Below are 21,220 nucleotides of genomic sequence, written 5' to 3' on the forward strand. Positions count from 1 at the left end.
TCGAGTCTGGTTCCCAAACTGTATTTAATTTTTTCGTAACCTTTTATATCTATACTAAGTAAATACAGTGACATCTTTGTCTTGTACAACGACTGGTTGTAGAAAACTGAAACTGCCTTTAGAGATATACAGCTTTCCTTTTTTCTGTGTTCACATTTCTATAGAGCAACATCCCACTTGGTGTCATAGTCCAAATAACTGATTGGGTGCGTGTGGGAATTTGGGGAAACCCAAGAAGCTTGATGATGCTGGACAGGAAAATCAGCGTGCAATGGAAACTTTTGCAGTTTCTGTCTCAACAAACTGCACACATGCACGTTATTAAATGAAAAGGTATCAAGGCCTTATGTTATCATTAATTTATTATCTAGTGTCGTACAGTACAACAACACAAAGAGCTGCCATGCTAGCAGCTTCCAACAGTGGAGCACTAAGCTAATGATAACATCACAATGCTAACAACATACTGAAATTTACCGTATACACAATATGAGTTGGGGTTCACAATATGGGGATCCTGGCCTCAGTTCAGTTCAGTTCATTTTTATTTCAGTTCCTTTTGGGGATTAGATATTTTTCAGGGATTTAATCTCAAAAATTACAGTGGCTCCACCGTGTCATCATTAAAAATTCACCTTACTTGCAAAAGTTCCCCAGTTTAAGATAGGGAGGAGACACATTTTTTAAAAAGTTACTGTGCTAGTGCCAGTAGCTCGAATAAATGGTTGGGTTTGGTGAGGAAGAGCAACTGGCGTCAAAACCTGTGCCAAATTAAATATTAGGATCCATCCACGTTGGTGATCTCTTGGGGAAACATGGGAGTAACCGTAAGTACCTTCTTAGTCAAAAACAATTCACTGTGGACAGTTGTGGCCAAGTGTTTGACGTAGTGACAAACATGCTCTTACTTTTAAATTCTTCATCGACTCCTGCCTTGTTCCAAGATGTTATTACTTTGGAAATTCCAATTTTACCATAACTGATGGAAACTGCATCAAGTGCCTATGTAATTAAGAACCAACAATAAAATCTAACTTGAAGACTTCATTAAGATTAACACTGATAATTGTTTTACAGTGTTCAATAAAAACATTCGTTCATTACTTACAGCATCACAAAGGTCTCCTAGAAGAAATTCGAGCCATTTGGCAACCATCTTGGTAACATTTCCGAGAGATTAGTTCAAGTTAACAAGAAATGAGTGGGAGAGGCATAACTTTGACTTCAACACTTCACGACTCACCAATGAAACTTGATAAAATGTATAAATATTTGGCTGATTGTGCCACAGATTAGGGTTTAAAAACATTTTATACACTCACAAGTTAGACTTCTGTTACAGGTTCCTGGAGTTTGTTGACATTACAGCTCAATCCAAAGCATCTGAACAAATGTCACAATCATGAACCTCTTTGTGTAACAACATGACTCACTTGGCATTACAGCTTTTCCCCATGAATTTCTTTTCAAAATGATTAAAGATAACATATCTGTTACAGTTACACATTGCTTCTTTTTTAAATTCTCCTCCCTTTTTTCCCTTTTTTGTCTTGAATTTTCTTAATGTCTTGCTCAGCAGGCCTAAGAATGAGTCAGCATATTACTCCCAGAATTCCAGCAGGTCTTTCTCCAGCCCACAGGCCTCCTCTCATTCGTCTGCTCTCAACTTCTGGCCACAGGGGCCTTCCCTGGGCGGGGGCCTGTCTGGCCCTCACACGTCAAGTGTGGCCCCAGGGTCTCAGAGGACATGCCAAGTGCAACATGGGCTCCAGCCAAAAGCGCAGAGCTGAGACGGGAGCAGCTGGGGCTGAAGCACTGAATACAGGTGCAGAGAAGAACAGAAAGAGGGGTAAGAAAGAGAGAGAGGAGTGAGACTGAAGGAGAGAAGGAGAGAAGAAGAAAGGGAAAGAAAAGAAAGGGAGAAGAGAGAGAGGGGGACGTGGAGGGATGCCTGTGGGAGACTCGACTCCACAACGTGGGAAAGTAGTGGCTTACACACAAGCAAGTAAGCCAAGAACACAGGCGAGCACATATACACTCCGAAAAAATTACACACACACGGCAGGAAAATCACATTAGTGCTCGAAAGAGAAACACCTCAGCTAAACCAGCATGGTCTGTGTTATCAATCATTATTTTTGTTGTTATTACTGCTACAGAGAGCAAATTGAACCAGAACATCTGAGGGAATGTTTGGAAAATTCTCAAAAGGAAGAGAAAAACTATTAAAAAAAACAAAAATTGTGTCGGCTGATGACGCAGATGAGTGCATGTGCGTATCTAGTTATGACTCAAGGGAAAAAAAAACCCAAATGCTGCAGCTCAATCAAATGATAACTCATCAATGTTCAGCAGTGAGTAATGAATTTGACTTTGAAGGCACAACCTTCCCTGCGGCTCTCTTTGATGTTGGCCATGTGATATTACTTTTTCATCTTAATCATTCAAAGACTTATGTCTGAACATACAAAGAGACAGATACACTCAAAGGTTCTAGTTTTTTTTCTTCCAAGGCCACACACAGGCCTGCTGGGAAATTGGACATTTGGCGTATTAATTATCACTAAAAATGACAGTGTGACATTTGAGCTGGAAACCATTTTCAGTTGCATGAAAAGTATTTCCTCTCTAAATCGTTATATGTTATATATGTTCCTAAATGAGCTGATTTCTCAGCCTCTACCTTGACATTTTTATTATTTCTCAGTATATTTATATTCACAGTAACAGACTTGTTTTCATTGCCTGTAAATCTGTAAATTCTTACACTAACGATATGTTCACACACTCACACAGAGAAAAATACCACTGTCAGAGAGCCTTTACCACAGGAAATTTAATAAAAATGTATCACACTTAAAGCTAGTTTTCCTTGCCTTCATTTTTCAAGTTAGGCATCATTAAATATACGAGACCCATCATCCAAATTAATCAAATCAATTCTGCACAGTCAGTAAAAATAAATAAATAAATAAATAAATAAAAATCAATATTATCAATAATGTAATTCAAGATGGCTCAAGGACTTATAGAGATGGCAGAAAGAGAAAAAACAAAAAGGTAAGCATGACCTCAGAAACACTCCACTATCATGATGTCATTCAACTGTTCTTCAGTTATTTGAAAATATAGCGCAACAATATCGTTTGTTATATAAAAGTGCATGTTGCATATAAATGAACGCATTTACAGTGGAAAGATGAATTTGTTGTTTTTTTTTGCAGATTTGATTCTGTGTTGAGCTGTTGCTCTGAAAACATTTTTACAGTTGGGCATAGATCTATGCTGCTGGGTTCATTTGATTGTGCGTCTTAAATATAACACACATGTTCTTTAAAATATGCTTTTAAAAAAGCTTCCTTTGGCTGGTCTCTTATTTCTAAGGGGTCGCAACAGTAGATGGATCTATATTAGTGATTTGGCATAAATATTTAGGCCCGTCTTGAAGCAGGGAGGAGACACAAGTCCTTTGTGTGTTAACTGAATGTGTTAACCACTACACTATGGTTAAAAAAACATGTATTGCATGGGATAAAGTATTTTTAGCCAGTATCAGTATGGTGTCATAGGTCACATTTCACATTAGAGTATTTTTTCTCTAACAAAAGTCTTTTTACTATAAAAGCTCTAAATCAGCTGTTGAGCGACGGCTAAGACAAGATGACCCGTACTCTCTTCAAACATGTTTGACTAACAAAGCCTAATTTGGTGCGCCCCATGCCCCCAGCCCTCTTATAGGAAGTACACTTCATAACTTTCAGTGGAAACAGTGCAGAACAAAACATTAATATAAGATTAATACAAGATGGTGGAAGTGGTGATTAATGGTGAGCGAAATATTTATGTGGCAAATTATGAGCCCCTTAATACCAATCATCATGGTTTTGCGTTTAAATAGAAGTTGCATCACCTTCTCACTTCTTTACCATCTTGAAATTACTACTTTTAATATTAAATTGTACTACAGCTTGAAAGGAAAACTGTTTTCCTCACACCGGTGTCATAAATTTCACAAGGCAATGAGTTTAGTCCAGAATCTGAATCCAAAAGAAGCCCTTTGGGACATGGCAGACAAAAAAGATTTACAGCATGAAAATGCAGCTGACGACTCCGAAGAAAGGAAGTGACGCTGTCAAGTCAGTATTCACCAGAAAGAATATTTACAACAACTTGTGGAATCTCTGACATGATGAGTTAAAGCTATTGTGAGAGCAAAGATGGGCTTTACAGATTTGAAAGAAATCTATTACGCTCATTTCCAGAATAATTCTTAGACTCTAATAATGTAGCTTTGCTTCACTCACAGTTCAAAATAAACCTTATTTAACTCAAAGTGGATCTTTACAAAGACACTCGCTTCATCCACTATTTGAAACCAGCTCTTTTATATCCTTCACCTTCCTTATTAGCCAGCTTTCATCTGACTGGATGCCCCTCTCAAACAGAAGGTTTCAACGGGAGGTGGGTGGGGCCTCTGTGCTCACAGCGGCAAGTCTGGAGCGCCCTCGGTGGCTGTATAAATGGTGGCAGGGCTGTGGTGATGTCACAGTTGGCTCACAAAACAACCAATGTGGCGACCATAATGGGCCCTCTCTACTCTCACTGACATCACTGGGAGAAAGGGTTCGAAAAAACTTCCTGAAACTCAACATTAGAGCATTTTTAAGATCAAAGATTACTTGCACGTTCATTGATGTTGTTATTTTTATAACTTGAGCATTAATGATTATAAGAGTCATGACAGAAAATAAGGAAAATCAAAAAAGCTCTGTTTTAACAAAGGAAAAATACTGAGACCCATTCCATTTAGCCCATCTACCAAAAGCTTTAAAGTAAGTAAAGCATCGTTTATGTGTTCCTCTTATACATGGGATGAAAAGGTAACAAGTCTGCTACAACAAAATGCTGCAATGAGAAAAAAGTGGGCCAATCAGACACAGATAAATGACAGAGCATGAATGAGGGAGGGTACTGGCCTACTTGTCTTCCAGGGTCACTGAGCTTTAATACCAAGATCTGCTAACCACACATACAAACATGAATAGTGGTATGTATGGAACCACATTTACACACACACTAAGCTTTTGAAGGGGGATGGGACTGCACTGGAAGCAAAAGGGTGACAGAGATCTGGGGGGAAAAAAATACAAAAACTTGGACAGACTCATTCTTCCACCAGCTGCATTTTCTTCCAAACTCCTGCCAGACCTTTACTTGTTTTCTCTCCCTCCCAACTTCCATACTTCATTCCCTGTGTCCATCATTGATTGCTCTCCTTCCCTTCAGCCTCACGCGATTGCACATGCAAAATACAAAGCGGTGTGAGAAAATAGCCCATGTTGTCAAGTAAACACAGTTTTCAAAACATCTAGTGTCATGGTGTTAGGTTGTGTATTAAGATTTCTTTGGACCCTGTCTGAGGTTACAAACCACTAATCCACATGGGAGAAGCTGATCCAGTATGATGTTCGAGGAGTGGTTCCAAATGAAAGCATTTTTTTGGCTCTAATTGCTCATTAAGCATGATTTCTGGAGCCCCCTGTACATGAAACTCAAAAACAAAGATTATGGGTGCTTAACTCAAATATGTCCATGGCCAATGTCTTCTTTTGTTAATAACTTGTATGAAACACTACAGACGTTTTTATTATATATTCAAGTTCTTTAAGGGGGATCTGCAATGCATCTAAAACCGCTGGGTAATTCAGGGTTATTTTTTCTCCCATATATACTGTTATACCGATGGATGCGATGGATGGATGTTGATCAATGGATCAACATATAGAAGCCAAAGTTTCTACAAGTTTTGATACTTTTGGCTCTTTCTGATGTCACTAAGAGCGGCTATTATTAATATGGTTATATCAGGCACACAACTGAGGCTCTGACCACAGAAGACGGGCAACAGTAACTCAAAAAACCCTTTGTTACAACCAAAGTATGCAGAAGAGCATCTCAAAAGACACAACAGGTTGAAGCTTGATGTAGATGGGCTACAGCAGCAGAAGAGCACAGCAGGACAAAGACTGGAAAAACGATGCCTGGTCTGACGAGTCTTGATTTCTGCCACAACATTCAGATGGTAGGGTTAGAATTTGGCGTAAACAAAATAAAAGCATGGATCCATCCTACCTTGTATTTATGGTTCAGGTTGCTGCTGGTGGTGTAGAGTGGGATATTTTCTTGGAACATTTTGGCCTCTCAATCAAATAGAGCATTTCTAGGTAATGTGGTAAAATAGTGCTTGTGTGACGCTATCATATCAACATGGAGCAAAATGGGGACTGTTTCCAGTACCTTGTTGAAGCCATGAAGAATTAAGACTGTTCTGAAGGGAAAAGGAGGTCCAACATAGACCTAGCAAGGCGTACCCACTAAAGTGTCCAGTATGCATAAATGCTCTCTGTTATGTTGATCATTAGACAAAAACAGTGACAGCCAAAGACCACCCAGAGCTTTGAAAGTGTCAATGGAAAGCATTTGTTTATTCCCTAACACCAATTTATAACCCATCTAAATCTATACAAATGAAAAATAAGCTTTTGGTTAAGGGGCTTGAAAATGTAGCTTAAAACAATGTCTGGCTTTAGATTTTGTTTTTAATACTATATAGACAAAGGGAGGTTTTTGAAAGCACAAACAGAAACAGAAAGGAATAATGGGAGAGAGAGAGAGTGTGTAGGATCTGTGTCAGTTTCACAAAAGTCACAATAAGTGCTACTCAGTGAGTGGTTCCATTAGGCAACTGTGACAGAGATAAACAGATTTGCTGTCAAGCCTTTAGTGTTATAGAATTTAGAATCTCGTGGCATTTTAATATAAAAACATCAAACATACAACAACGTGTCAAATCACTCAGGTGTCCAGTGAGAGAACTTTAGTAAAATAAAGTGTCGACCTAAGACTGAAGCTCTCATTTTATAGTTCATTTAGCATCCCTTAAAAGCTAGTCTTGCCACTCTTAGCCCTTGACGGAGCCATAACGGCAGTTTTCATTATAACTGGGAGAGAAAAAGCTGTCCATGTAGAGTCACCAGTAAACTCTGCTAAGAAACAATTAATAGTCTTGGTGACTTTCCATCACAATAAGGTTCAAAAAGCTTTTTTGCCCCATAGGTTGAACTTCTACTGTGCATGTAGAGTGCTTCACGACGCCAAGATGATTGGCTAGTGCTTCTAGGTTCTGCAGATGACTGGCTTTTGGGGGGAAGGGGTGGAATATGTCACAAGAACTGCCACATTCAGTGACATAAAATTTTCCCATAGATTTTTGTTCAAGATTCATCGACTGGTTTGTCTCTCCGTTGCATTAAATCAGAGATTTAATATAACTAAACCTTACATTCTGTAGATTTTCATTAAAGCTCACCATGGGAGCAATCTATTTCCTCCCTCATATTCCTCCAGTGTAATGCATGGCTGTGTCTTTGTACTGCAGACAGCTGGTGTCTCTTATGGACAACTCAAATCACCGACTTTAAGGACAGAAGATATTAATCTGGAATAACGAACAGGCGCTGTGCATAAACCAAAGCTTTCATGACTTATTTTAATTAAATTGTCAAAAATGACAGTGTTCATTGTTTTTACTGTTGTGGTTTTCATTTTCTACAAGAGATTAAAGCTCTCTTTGTGCATGCTCTGTAATCAGCGTGCTGTCTTGGTGCCCTCCTTGTACTCCCATCACAGATGTGTGTAGGTCCTGCCCGCTCTATTGCTGAGCTGCAGTGGTGCATTAAGTACTGTTTCCATACATGATAGTATCATTTATAGTAGCGAAACTGACAGGTAGCATACTCCAGGGAAAAATATTAATGTGCTAGAGTAAAACAAAAAACAAGGCTTGATTTCATTAGGTTAGTAATAAAAGCAACCACTGGAAAATAGTCTATTCGTTAATAATCTGACTGAAAACAGGCATCGCGTGAATAATTCTGACTTCTTAAGCACAGAAGACTGTGCCAGTGTGCGCAAACCAATTATACCACTTGTGCATTTATGTGACATAGCAAGAAACAGTTCTTAGCCCCTGTGCCCTTTTAGTGCCAATTGTTAAGTCTTGGGTGACTGAGAGGAATGGCTGGCTGAGGATCAGCATAAAATCAGAGCCTTCTGTCCTCATTAAGAATATTACTTTGAGACCTGCTGTTTTATGTTCATTGTCATTAAAAGGGAAAAACTAATTGCTTTGTTAAAATCTCATGCCATTTTCTGAAAATAAATACTACGAATTTCTTATGGCCAGATTATTACGATGTGGTTTCTGTGTCAGCCATTATGCCTGTCACAGTTTTTACTTTGTATTTTTATACCAACATCTCTAAAGCAATATGCAGCACAATTTTTGCCATTTAATGCATCTAAAAATTAATGAAGCACTCTAATTGAGTGCTCCAGGCATCAGATAGGAGACAGTATGTATGAATATTTGCATACTATACAACTAATAAAGAAATAAAAAATAGCAAATTTAGTGATTTAGCAGCAGGCTAACTAGTTAATTTATCGACAAAGGCAATGTTCTAGGCAATACTATTTATTTCTCTTTATTGCTTACTGCTCTTTGAGTCTTTCAACCAGATGAGAACAAAGCTGTTTAAACAAGCAAATATCCTGCTGATGTGTGCTTAAAAGTGTTTTTTCCTCTTTTTTTGGCTGAACTGTGGTTTGCTTATGCTGAGAAAGAAACACAGTGTCAATTACTTACTGTACAGGATGTAAAATAAAGACTGGATGATATGATTCCACTTGTAGGACCACCAAAGAAGAAATGCAGAATCATTTAAAAAACAAACTCTGTTTTGACTTTGCACGCTCTGAAGAAAATTATAATGATGCAAGATGACAGTTCCTAAAAAGGAGGAGATGCATATTTCAACCGTGTGTCTGCTGCTGGCTTTATTCAATTCAAAGTAAACCAAGGATAAATTTGTAATAGATTTGTGATATTTCTGTAATCTTCGTCACATCTTCCAGTGATGGATCCAACTGCAGCAGAATGATGATTGTGATGTGGACCTCGTTCAAAATGTGGTTTAAAAAACTTTTGAATCTGTTTTCCCAGAAACAGGAACCTATCCGCCTACAACGACTGAGGTTAGAACATCTGGGTGTAGCCCTGAACTATAAACTAAACTGGAAATGTCTATCTACAAAACAGTTGAAACACTTCTTACAGGTATAACACCTTTAAGTGCAATTTGCCAATCCGTATCCTGGTGGCAATGTTTAAGAAATAATCTAACAGTCTAAATGAGATCACAAAAAACTACAGGAGTTTTTCTGGAGACTACACTAGGTGCACTCCAATTTACAGACATAATGGGTGAACATAATGAAATTGCTGCTGTTAATACTCTGCAGCACCAGAAAGTAGGACAGTAATGTGTCCCTATGAGCTGATGTGCATTAACCCGTGATGAACCATGCCAACAATGGGTGCAGATGTTATGATGCGTGTTATGTGGTTCTGGTGTCTAATGCCCTAAATAAAGAGCGATCCAAATTACTCAGCAAACAGCCAGGAACGTCAACCATTCCTCTTGACAGATGTTTACTGCAAAGTACTGATATTGCACAGCAACTAAGGAGGTAAGGCTAATCGCTTTGAGCGCTGCAGCAAAGTGCACAATTTCTTGAGAAGAGATTCAAGTGTTATTTTTGCGAAAAATGCACAGACGTCAGTTCTTTGTAAAAATGCCTATTTAGTCCTCTGACTCCCCCTGACAAACATCCTAAAAGGCAGCATTATGAAAGGTGATTCCACTGATTTAGCCTACTTTGTACATCATGGCCTCAGTTCCATTTTTAAATTCAATGCATCAAGGAAGAAAAGGAGGAGAGGAGGACACACAGGGATACACAAACAAGAAAATCCACTCAGAAGAGAGGAGATGAAAGGAGAGCCCAGACTTCTTTGTCAGTGAGTCTGCTGAGCACAAATCATTCCAAGCATTTGTTTATGTTGGATCTGTATTTCACTCCTCCACCCCCAGTCTCTTCAATAAAACACTGCTTTATGAGTTTACACCCATTTGTGCAATTAAGACATGTTATCCTTTAGACTGGATTTCCGCCAATGTTAATTTATCTACTTATGTAATTTATGATTTAGAGACACACACGAATATGTGGAAAATTTTTAAGGAATAATGCAATAGGAGTAACTCCTCTGAAGTTTACCTTGGGGGGTTTGGATGGGCAAGAAAACTGTATCTGTAATGCCTTACTGGACAAAAGAGCACACAGTGTCCCGATTAGGCCGTTTGAGACTACAAAGCCCAATTGGCCAGAGAGCACTACAGAAAAATAAACCTGAGTGGGAGAAAGTGAGTGAAAAAAAGATGACTGTGTGTGCAAAGGGAACCTCGGAGGATATCTAATACCTCCACAGTAGAGGAGATGACATGAAATGTTGAATATAAAAAAGCGCTCATGGGCAGATTTGCCTTTTCAATGGAACAGGTTGTCCCAATTAGAAATGTAGATGACAAAGTACACCTGTGTGTCTGTGTGTGCCCTTTGTGTCTGTGCTGCTGTCATTGCTGTTTGATGTTATACCGTTTTCCTGAAGGCATGGGAAGGGTACTCAAATATCCTTCCATTGCAACTGTCTCTTCTTATAGTTCTTACATGAAAGTGATTTTACACTGACATTTCCATACAGCTACAGACCAAGTCTGGAGCACAATTGTAAGGCGATTAACCCTTTACATGATGTGACATTCAACAATTGAGGAATATGCAGCATTTATTGAGGCCTGTGTATAGACCAAAAAATATAAAATTATACCTGATATATTTGTAAACCCTGAATGTAATTTTTCACAGGACCTAAAGTTAAATTTGTTCCCTCCAGTTGTTTGTAGGAGTCTTTCTTCTGTGTTAATTACATACCTTTAAGCATCATACAGCAGCAGGATCCATATGAGCACCTCCAAAGCTAAAGTTTTGCATACATTTTAAATATGTTCAAGTACTGTAGTCTACTTATAATAAATTGTGGACATGGAGGTACAACTGATCAAGAACAGTGAGAACAACAGCATTCTTACTGTTCTTACAGCATAAAGAACAAGAACAGTAAATAACACTCGAAGATGTACTCTTTTTACCCGAAAGAGGTTAGCGTCATACAAAGCATCACAGAATAAACCATCTTTTTATAGCAACCATCCTGAGGATGAGTTTTTAATTCACCGTGAGTTCGTCTTTTTTGTTTATGCTCCCACGCAGATCATCTTAGCAGTGGCATCATTGTGTACAGGGAGGCGTTTCAAAAACAACATGCAGATGTAACCTCTCTAATCATCAAAGTGACTAACAAAGCACAGCAGCAAGCAGCCTATTAAAAATGAAAATGGATTTTATTATACCATAAAAATTATTTGGATGATTTATGAATGTAAAGAATTTTCACTTAATTGTTTTTTTTTCTTTTTTTGTTTTGCCCTGATAAATAGTTCATTAGTTTAGTTGGGGTATTTGAGCTATAAGTGAACTCTCTGCGGGACTATTCAAAGGGGGACACTGGTACAAATAACCCAGTGGCATTAATAGTGAATATAAATATTCTGCCCTTCCTGATTTCATGTAATTTTATGTATTGTATAACACTATTTCAAATTATTTTTATCATAAGTCCACCAATATATTCAAAGCAGGCCTTTATGTGTAAAAGCATTCCCTGTAATTATTGCTGATGTGCACCCATGTACTCAACCCTGAAACCAAACACACGAGACATCCCATTTAACCCTCAGTGTAGGCTCAGTATTATTCAAGCCCCCTTTTATCTGCTAAATGCTCTATGTTCAATGCTCACTAACTGCAAAATGGATAAAATGTAGTGGATTTATCAAAGTTATTCCACTGAAAACAAGTGCCTGCTGTGACTGGAACCAAGGTCAGTAGGAGCAATGACATCGAACCACTACATCCATCCAATGAGCTAGAGGCCACTAAAACGTATCTGTGGGTTTCTCAATACAAGTAGAGATTTAATAAACAGTAATGTTTCTCACAGTTGATCTAAAAATGCTTTACAAACCAAAGCAAATTGGGTCTTTACTTATTTTCCTACATACAGCAGACTGGCCAATATAATATAAAACAGGCACTGAATTTTCAGCAGTAAAGGTGAGTCACTCTTCCTCTCAGTTTCCTACAGAGAAAGCAGTAATGGCCAGCGTAGTATCTGAACATCATCACAGGAGGAAATGTCACAGTGCAAAGCACCCCCAGTATTTCAGCCCACTGTTCTTCCAACAGACATGATGTTGGTGTCATAACCAAATGAGGACTGGGAGGAGGTAGGCGGCTTCAGGCCGCTAAGCTTTGCTCTAACAGGGAAAGTCCTATCCAAATTCCAACTCTGACAGAATGCAGGATGCAGGCGCCCCGCCCCCCTGAGATCAGAGCAGCAGGAGGAAAGCTGGGAGCGTCGTGGATAAACTGGAGGAGCGCAGTATGACTCATTGGAATCAGGTGTTCCAATGATAACACAGGGGTTGTCCGTGAAAACGGTTGATGTAACCAGATTTCATGATAACACAAATATTTTCCGATTCTGTGATCATTTTTTTTCATAATCACTCAGGCTAAATTTCCACACATGTTTCATAGCAGCTCAGTAACTGACTGAGAGAGCTGATCACTGTTGTTCAATGGTGTGGTCACGTCTGGATGATAGCAGAGATGAATCACTGATTTAAAGATGGACTTGGATGGGAAAGAATTATGCATAAGTCCTTCGCCATAAATAAGATTCATTAAGACTCTGATAAATGTACATTTCATATTATCGCTGTATTTTCTCATCAGGGCACTTTCTGAATGAATCAATACTGGTCTGGGCGGTGATTAGCGCGCTGATAGATCATAGCCAGACTGCCCTTTTAATGGTCAGATTTTCCATCAACATGACTTTGGATCACTCTTATTCATCAATAGGTAAGGGCATGGGCATGAGGAAACCTTCGTTTCCCTGCACCATCATTAAGGTGACCGATTGTGGATATGGCCTGTCACTCTGCCACATAGTTAGTCATCTAAGTAAGAGAATTCATATTCAGAAGGTCTTACTATCATTAATCGGGGCTTGACTACACTGAAAGAAAGAGACCTCATGGAAACATAATGACCTTGGAATAATAAATGTCTTTCTTATGTCACTTCTGTTTGAGACACACACGTCCTCCAACCCCCTTTCTGCTTCCTTTACACAGTGCCATAAGAAAACAAAACAGGTCATGAGGAATAGATACTGCCTGTCTCCACACTGTGACATATGACATTGACAGACAGATGCTGGAAAACAGATTTTCTCCTCTACCCCATTTATCTTTCACCCCTGTTTGCTCCTGCATGGATCAAATAGTAGAAGATGTAAGCCAGATGCTAGACTGTCTCCTGACTACACTCTGTTACCCAACAGTGCAACTGATTGACTGACATCTTTTAAAAAATAAACTGCGCTCAGCAGAACTGATGGCAGAATGCTGCACCTAATAACATTAATGAACAAAAATATAGATGGAAAAAAATCTCTTCTTCATGACATTTCACTTTGCTTAGTGCTTTAATATTGAAGATGTTAATTTAAAATCCTTATGATTACAACACTGAACCCATACACACAGAAAAGCTTTCATAAATTCACCACATTCCTAACTTGCAGGTTACAAAATGGGATCTAAGGCCTTCACTAGGCACCTTGAAAGAAGTGTTATGGGACTTTACATGAGGAAACACTGCCACCTTGAGGGGATTATAATGTGTCCTGAAAATAACACCAAGTATGTCAAACAATCCTAGATGAATACTAACTTTATTAGGAACAGTGCACTTTTTGGAGCCGCATAACTCAACTTCTGTTAAGTTTTAATCACAAACTATGTCAGTATTTAAAATAATATAGCATTTAGGAGACTAATTAATATAACTAAATGTAATGTTTATCCTAAGCTGACAGTTGAGTAAAATTGTGAAGATACGCTTGTGGGATAAAACTAAAAGCCAAACAAACTATTTGTGCACTGTCCAAAACAGAAAACAGATTTCCCATTGTTTTCCTAACTGGGAGTAACAGGGTATACCTGGATTAGCTCAGCAAATTCACAGACCTACATAGCATTTCTCTCCTGGGGGAGAGGAGATCATTAATTGCACCTCTGTGGCACTTTTACAGAGTTTAGGAAATGGTCGGGTGGCTCCAGCACAGAAAAAACAACGAAAGAAAGTTGACAGAGACAGAGTGCACAGGGAACCCATGAGGGCACCACGTTCATCAGTTTAGAAAACATATGGAGCGGAGAGCCATGCCTGACACACATTTAAGCCAGTTGGGATCAAAGAAACATCATCTAAAATTTATCAAGACCATGTCCACACCAAGTCAGATGAATGTCAAAGACCCTCTCTTCCTTTGTATATTACCGCAGATTATCGACACCCACAACAAAGAGAAATGCTAATCTTGGTGGTTGGATAAAGCATGTGCTGTTGCATTAGAATCAGCAAGCATGTGCTGTTGTTACAAACAATGCAGCAGTGATGGTAAAACAAAGAAAACCTAAATCTAACTTTGGTTGGGGTTCCAGGTCGAAAGGTGAGTATAAAAGACTTTACTTAAAAAAAAAGAAGCTCATCTTGTCATGAATAATTTTCCCCCACCCTTAAAGGTTGAACAATAAACCAATCAGCAAGTAGCTTTGAAACTAAAATGAATAACAGCTGAGCCAATCAAATCATTCATTTTTGGGAGCTCACCTTTGGTTAAACATCCCTCTGAAGTTATAATTGGCTCTGTAGTTGGGCATCGGCTTGGGATCCAAAGGCCTGTAGATAGCCGGCTCCCCTCTCTTCATGGCCAGACCATTCAGCTCAACTGTGGGTGTTATACTGCCTGTGTGAGTGAGATTGCAGATGCAAGCACGGAAAAGATTAAAACCAAGACAGGGAGGTTTTTAAAAACACTGATGTGAACTTCTTTTTCTGGCAGCAGCAAACAAAATGGCTTAAAATGGTCCAAGCAGTCTAAAAAGATGGAAACAAAATATTTTCTAGAAAAGGCACACAGGCAGAAAGCTGCACTGTGCAGCCTAACATTTGCCACGTGAAACTGCATTCTAAGTAAAAAGTACCCTCAGGATGCATGCACCACTAATACCACCACTTCTCAGTGATGTTGCATAATTTATCACAGGATTTTTTGGACTTTCTTAATCCCATTAAAAGCCTGGCTTTGAGGCCTTTTACCACTACAAAGTCGCAGAGGGCAAGGGAGGTAAGTCCAGACTAGTGGTATTAATTTGGCTAGTGATAAACTGTAAGCCTGTTCCTAGGTTTTACTGAGACACTTTATACTGTTTTTTGTTGTTTCCTTGAACATCAATTATCTGAATATTCCCAGTTGCTTGGCAGCAATGCTGGGAAGAAAAGTCACTCAGATGAAAAACCAAAATGCCCCCTAAGTACATAAATGCATTGCACTTTAAATTCATGATTGTACAGACAGGTATAAATTAACTTCCTCTGTAAATGGACTTTTTAGCTCTATCCAGTGTGCTAACATCCAATCCATACTTTTATTTTAACACCAGACTTTAAAATGAATGAACATTAGTGAGTTTCAATTAAAAAAATCTAAACATTGTTTCCAATTTTAGGAGGATGAGACAAGGCGAGCTACTAGAAGTGTAAATGCATGGGTTTTAATGCTAACTATAAATTCCTGCAGATGTGTGCACACAGAAATGAACAGCACAAACTTGGTTTTAACCATCTGCAAGAAAATGAAACTGCTTCTGGTAAACAGGTTAAAAAACTGAAAAATGTTCACAGTGCTGTCGTAATTTTAGATCTTGTTCACAGCAAACTGCCATAAAAAAAGCACAGGATTGATTCGTGTCTGCAAATATCTAGGGTAAACTGCTGGAGTCTAATATTATGTCAGATGAAATGCAAAATTTATGTTTGCACAGACAGATGACTGTAGATTTTGTCTTTCATCTCCTACGTGGAAACTAGGGAGTGATTTTACCATGACCAGTAAAAATAGATGGAACAATTACAACAAGATGTTTCATATGGTGACCAGACTTTAATATGGTGACCTATTCTTGACAATGGCTCTGTTCCACTGAAGTATTTTAACAGTTTGACAGTAAAGTGGAGTGTATAATCCCAAGACCTGACCCTGCAGCAGCTTTATCAAGTTCATTCATTGTTTATTTGCCATTTATTCCATTGGATACTCTTGTCCACAGGATGTGGACCCTAACCTTTTTATCCATGTATCACTAGCATCACAAGTCAGTGACTCACTACAGCCTTTTAAACTGCCAGTAAGTCCAATGAAGAAAAGATGAAAAAAATGTGTCCTTTTATCTGATCTTCACTCTGTTACACTCTTAACTTTTTGATTATTGGCGCATATTCCAGGAAGCATGGTAGTGACTATGCCTGCGTGGGTTGTCTCTGGGTACTCTGGCTTCCTCCCATAGTCTTAAGACATGCTTGTTTGGTTAACCGGTGATTCTAAATTTGTTACAAGTGTGTGTGTGACTGTCTATCTCTGTCTTTCACCTTTCAACAGCCCAGATACGCTCCAGCCTCTCAATAATCCTAAGAAGTAAGTAAGAAGCAAAAAAAAAGAAGAATGTATAGCTTTAATATTTGCTGGTCTATGATTCCAACTTCAAACAGTATCAATGAAGAGGTTAAGCTTTTAAATGTTAGACATAGTGCTAGCAACTAACTTTAAGATAGGCCCGGATTGTGCTTTAGGATAACAGTGGACCAAAGAAACAAGCTTAGCTTGAGAAAAATTCCTCCTTACAACAAGGTTAAAAAATACTGTAAAACTTTTGGAGGATGAAAACCTGCTTTGTTGCCCTCAAAGATTTGAGAAATCTTGACACTCTTAGTTAATGAACAGGGAGTAAAAGTACCTCCTTCTTGGCGGCCTCATTCTCCCTGGATCTAAAGGCAATATCTTCTTTCTGCTGCTACAGCTGAGCCACAGCCCAAGTTAACATTTAAGTTCTTCTATAAGACATACAGTGTTAATTATTAATTTAATACCTAATAATATATGAATAGAGTGCTGTCTATTTTTCCTGTAAAAAAAAGACACCTCCATTTTTAAGAGTTTAGCAGATTATAACCAAGCATCAACTTGTTTTGCAGCTTTTTCCAAATGGTTCAAACATTCTTCTTGAAACTATAGCAGCTATCACATGCATAGCCATAGAAACAGTAAAAGGTGCAATTCATGGTAATCCTTCCCAGCCACTTGCTTTTTTAACAGTTAAAAGAAATTCAGTTGTGGCTGCAGTACCTGGGTTACTGTTGATGTCAGCTTTAGGGGAGCGGGGCGCTGGCCTGGGAAGGACACTCTCAGCCAGTGCTTTGGCAGCTGTGGAGTGTTGCGCCTTTTTAATACTGGTGCCCTCTGCCTCCCACACCTGCTCCCCAAGAGTCAGCTGCACGGTGAAGATCTGGAAGTGACACCCAGAGAGGAAGACATTACCCAACATTTTTATCAATATCCTTGTTACAGAACTTTTGGCAGGAGTTCGGTGCTCTCAGCACAGCCAATAACTAATTACTAATTACAAAAAGTGCAAATGCTTTATTTATTTAGCACATGTGGATGTGTGTCAAAACAAGAATTACACTGAACTACCTCCTGAGATTTATTAAATATTATTCCATATTGACATGATAACGCTACATCTGAAAAACTTTTTTTTTACCTTAGCGTGTGCAGGGCCTCTCTCATTGAGGAGCTTGTACTGTGGTTGGATCCTGTTGAAACGGGCTAACTCATTCACCAAACACATTGGAGTTTTCTCTTTAGGGTTTGCCATGTTCTCCTGGGGCGGGCCTAAATCATATCAGAAGACGACATATTTAAAAACATGGTAACTAAAGCACTCATCTATCCATCTTCTTCCACCTATATTCATGAACAAGTATCATTTTTTAATATAAGAATTGGATACTTCCACTGAGTGACAAGGGATGAGATATTAGCAGCGGATACAGCCACTGGAACACTTCTAACTTGCAAATAAAATGCAAACTTGTTTTATTTTTATATGTAATTAAGGGGAAAAATCAGTAAACAAGCACTTAATAAATAACTAATAAATGAATCTGTTTATAGGACAATATTGTAAAGTGTTTTTTCCTTCGTGTTGTGGTCAGTCCGTGAGCTACTGGCTTATAGTGCAGCAATCGTGGCTCAAGAGTTGGCAGTTCGTCTCGTAATCGGAAGGTTGCCGGTTTGAGCCCCGGCTCGGACAGTCTCGGTCATTGTGCCCTTGGGCAAGATACTTCACCTACCCCTCTGTTGGCCAGAGGGGCCGATGGCGTGATATGGCAGCCTCGCTTCTGTCAGTCTGCCCCAGGGCAGCTGTGGCTACAACTGTAGCTTGCCTCCACCAGTGTGTGAATGTGAGAGTGAATGAATAGTGGAATTGTAAAGCGCTTTGAGGGTCTCGAAAAGTGTTATATAAATGCAATCTATTATTATTATTATTATTATTATTATAGCTAACATATGACAGGAAGTGTTGGCAGAAATTCACTTCCTAAATCATTATTAAAGAAGCAGTGGTACCGAAACGTTTCTGAATTTAGGTTAGGTCATGAGAAATAATGAGCAGTAAAAGGAACATGAGATAGAGCCCTTTAGGCCAGTTACCTAATTGCCTAAAGTCAATTTTTTATTATACAATAACTATGCAAACACACACATTGTATTGTAGACTTGGGTACAACTATAACCTTCATCATGCACACAGTTGTCTGTATGAATCATTGTTAAGGTCTTAAATCTATACCAGTATTATAGAGTCATAATATATTATGACTGAGGTTATGAAATTTTCACAGAATAACTCACTGAATCATCCCCCAAAATGAAAACACTAATGAAATGTAGTCCATCGTTTGTTGGAAATCACAGAAACTATTGATCGCTGAGCATGTACTGGCCATGGAAAGCCAATAGTCAGTGTTTTTGTTTGTGTGCGTATGTGTAGTTTTTTTTAAATCACATTGCCCCCTGTTGCAAGAGTGAAACCAGGAATCAAATATTTTAGCCCTTCAACACTCTATTTTTTGAATAAGCAGAAATTTAATAACACAATTTTACAGATAAGCAGTTAAATATCAACCACTGCCGTGGGTGATGGTATTTTATTTGCAAAATTGTTAACCTACTGTAACAGTTTTTAGTTTTCATAGATAAGTAGCAACTCCACACATGATGCAAAATAATAACTAATTTCCCCTAAAGACAAACTTGGGGGAAATTCTACCTGGCGGTGTGGCAGACACAGGGGCGTCCCCATATCCGACTGCAGGAGCAGGGCAGGCGGGTGTGGGGGCCGGGCCTGTGCCATTGACGGAGGGCTGCAGACCCAGGGATCCTTGACTGGCCATGGCCGTTGGAGGGACTCCAGGGGAGAGGCCAGGACCAGCCAGGGGCGCTGAGGTCTGTACTTTCACTTGAGCCATGCTCTATTCCTGAAAGCAGAACAAATTTGAAAGCTTTTGTTAGAAATACACTTACTACACTGTAATTATAACTACTGAGTAGTTTAAAAATAAAAGAAAATCAATATTCATTCACTAGCAGTACACAATACTGCATTAAGCATCTGTGAATCTGAGCACAAATGCACATGCACAGTTTAAAGCTAAATGTCATTTGACAGATTTCTCTGGGCTAAGCCTGGAGAACAGACTTCAAACTGAACAGCCCTAGGCCTATCTCACATTCTGATCCACTGGCAGCTAATACACCCAGACAATGAACCTTTATTTGAAGGAGCTTTGCTCATGTTACGGCTGAAAAAACTCCCTGGCAAAAAGGAGGAATCCGCTGGTTGTAGCCTGAACAATGCAATCTATATTAAACCACATTTTGAGGGACACAGCCCATTATCAAACAAATAAGGGTCAACAAATATCAAACAGCAGAATGAATTGTAGTATTTATTTATCTCTTAAAATATGCATGCAATATTTAGCAGAATGCAGTTAGACACAGTACACAGGCTGTGACTGTGTAATTTAAGTAACATAAGCATATATGCTACTGTGTGTTTTTGTCTAAAACAAAATCATGATTAAGGTGATAAAAAAGTCTCTAAGATAAAAAACAATTGCTCCAAAATGGCTCCCACTTTTGAGTCACACAAATAAGTGGCAGACAGTGATCGGAAATGAAGGAAATACTTTGAGCATCCCCACAGAGGTCAAAACAAAAGGTCAAAGCTGAGCTGAACCCCTGGAGTTTTGGAGAAATTCAGTGTCATCCCTTGGACTGCATGAAATGCTAGCTTTGAATATGGCACATTCAGGTTTTTAAATATTGCATATCTGATTTTGCAGGTGTCACTTCTCTGTATTGTTTAGGGACCATGTTTGAACTGGTGTAAACATCAGCCAAGTTTGCACGGTCAGAAAATAGCTAATAAGGTTTAAATGCACCACAACTGATGTATCTCTTACTGTAATATGACTTTTATTCATTGCATGTCATGAAGTTATTCCTGTTTAATTCGTAGGTGCATCATGCCTGCCCGTGGGGTACTTGTGGTGATAGTCCCTCTTGCTTTTCTTTTTACGCTCTCACAGCAACACGCACAAATACAGCGGCAAACAGCTGCCTGTTTGCACGGCTGTCTTTCACTGCAAGTTGAACATGGGGGTTGTGTTACGTTGGGGTTGACTGGCAGAGCTTCAGTGCTGTCTGCAACCCCTGAACATTTATTACTGTGTCCAGCTTAGCAGGAAGCTAACGTTGCCAACAAGATATACGCCGTTTCTTCCCAATGTCAGCTCCTAAAAACACGCAGACAGAATAGGCAAGCATGCATGCTGTCATGAATATGCCTTTATGGTTTCCCCAGATGAATAAATCCTATCTAGCCACCCCCAGTTGCGATACTTTAGCCGGTTAAAGCTCATCATGGCTGATCGGCCGAGCACCCTTCTTGCTAGCATCTCCAAACCGCCCCATCCTTCTCGAAATTCTGGGGATTTTCAGTCAACCCTGATATCATATACGAGTTGGCGACAACGTGGCAAATAATCCACAGAGTATCCGACAACTATGGGAAAAATATTTCAGGACATTTTTTTACCTTTATCCAGGGCCAGACCCCAGTTACACCTCCAACATTGGCAAACACTAAAGAGA

General features: G+C 39.1%; 1 protein-coding gene across 2 annotated transcripts in view; it reads right to left on the reverse strand.

Annotated features, from left to right (window-relative positions):
* Positions 1-21,220, reverse strand: part of stau2 (staufen double-stranded RNA binding protein 2) — a 109,268-nt gene extending 88,048 nt beyond the window's left edge. For both annotated transcript variants that reach the window (XM_085362417.1, XM_085362415.1), the window contains exons 1-5: positions 21,165-21,220; positions 19,332-19,539; positions 17,760-17,890; positions 17,342-17,501; positions 14,770-14,905 (exon numbers count right to left, since the gene is read on the reverse strand). In XM_085362417.1, the coding sequence (XP_085218543.1) occupies positions 14,770-14,905; positions 17,342-17,501; positions 17,760-17,890; positions 19,332-19,530 (626 nt within the window). In that variant the 5' untranslated portion in view covers positions 19,531-19,539; positions 21,165-21,220. The remainder of the gene's footprint in view (positions 1-14,769; positions 14,906-17,341; positions 17,502-17,759; positions 17,891-19,331; positions 19,540-21,164) is intronic.

The sequence above is a fragment of the Diplotaxodon limnothrissa genome, linkage group LG9 (genome assembly GCF_057381915.1).
Source record: "Diplotaxodon limnothrissa isolate DT_005_m linkage group LG9, D_limnothrissa_male_GT1.1, whole genome shotgun sequence".
Taxonomy (NCBI): domain Eukaryota; kingdom Metazoa; phylum Chordata; class Actinopteri; order Cichliformes; family Cichlidae; genus Diplotaxodon; species Diplotaxodon limnothrissa.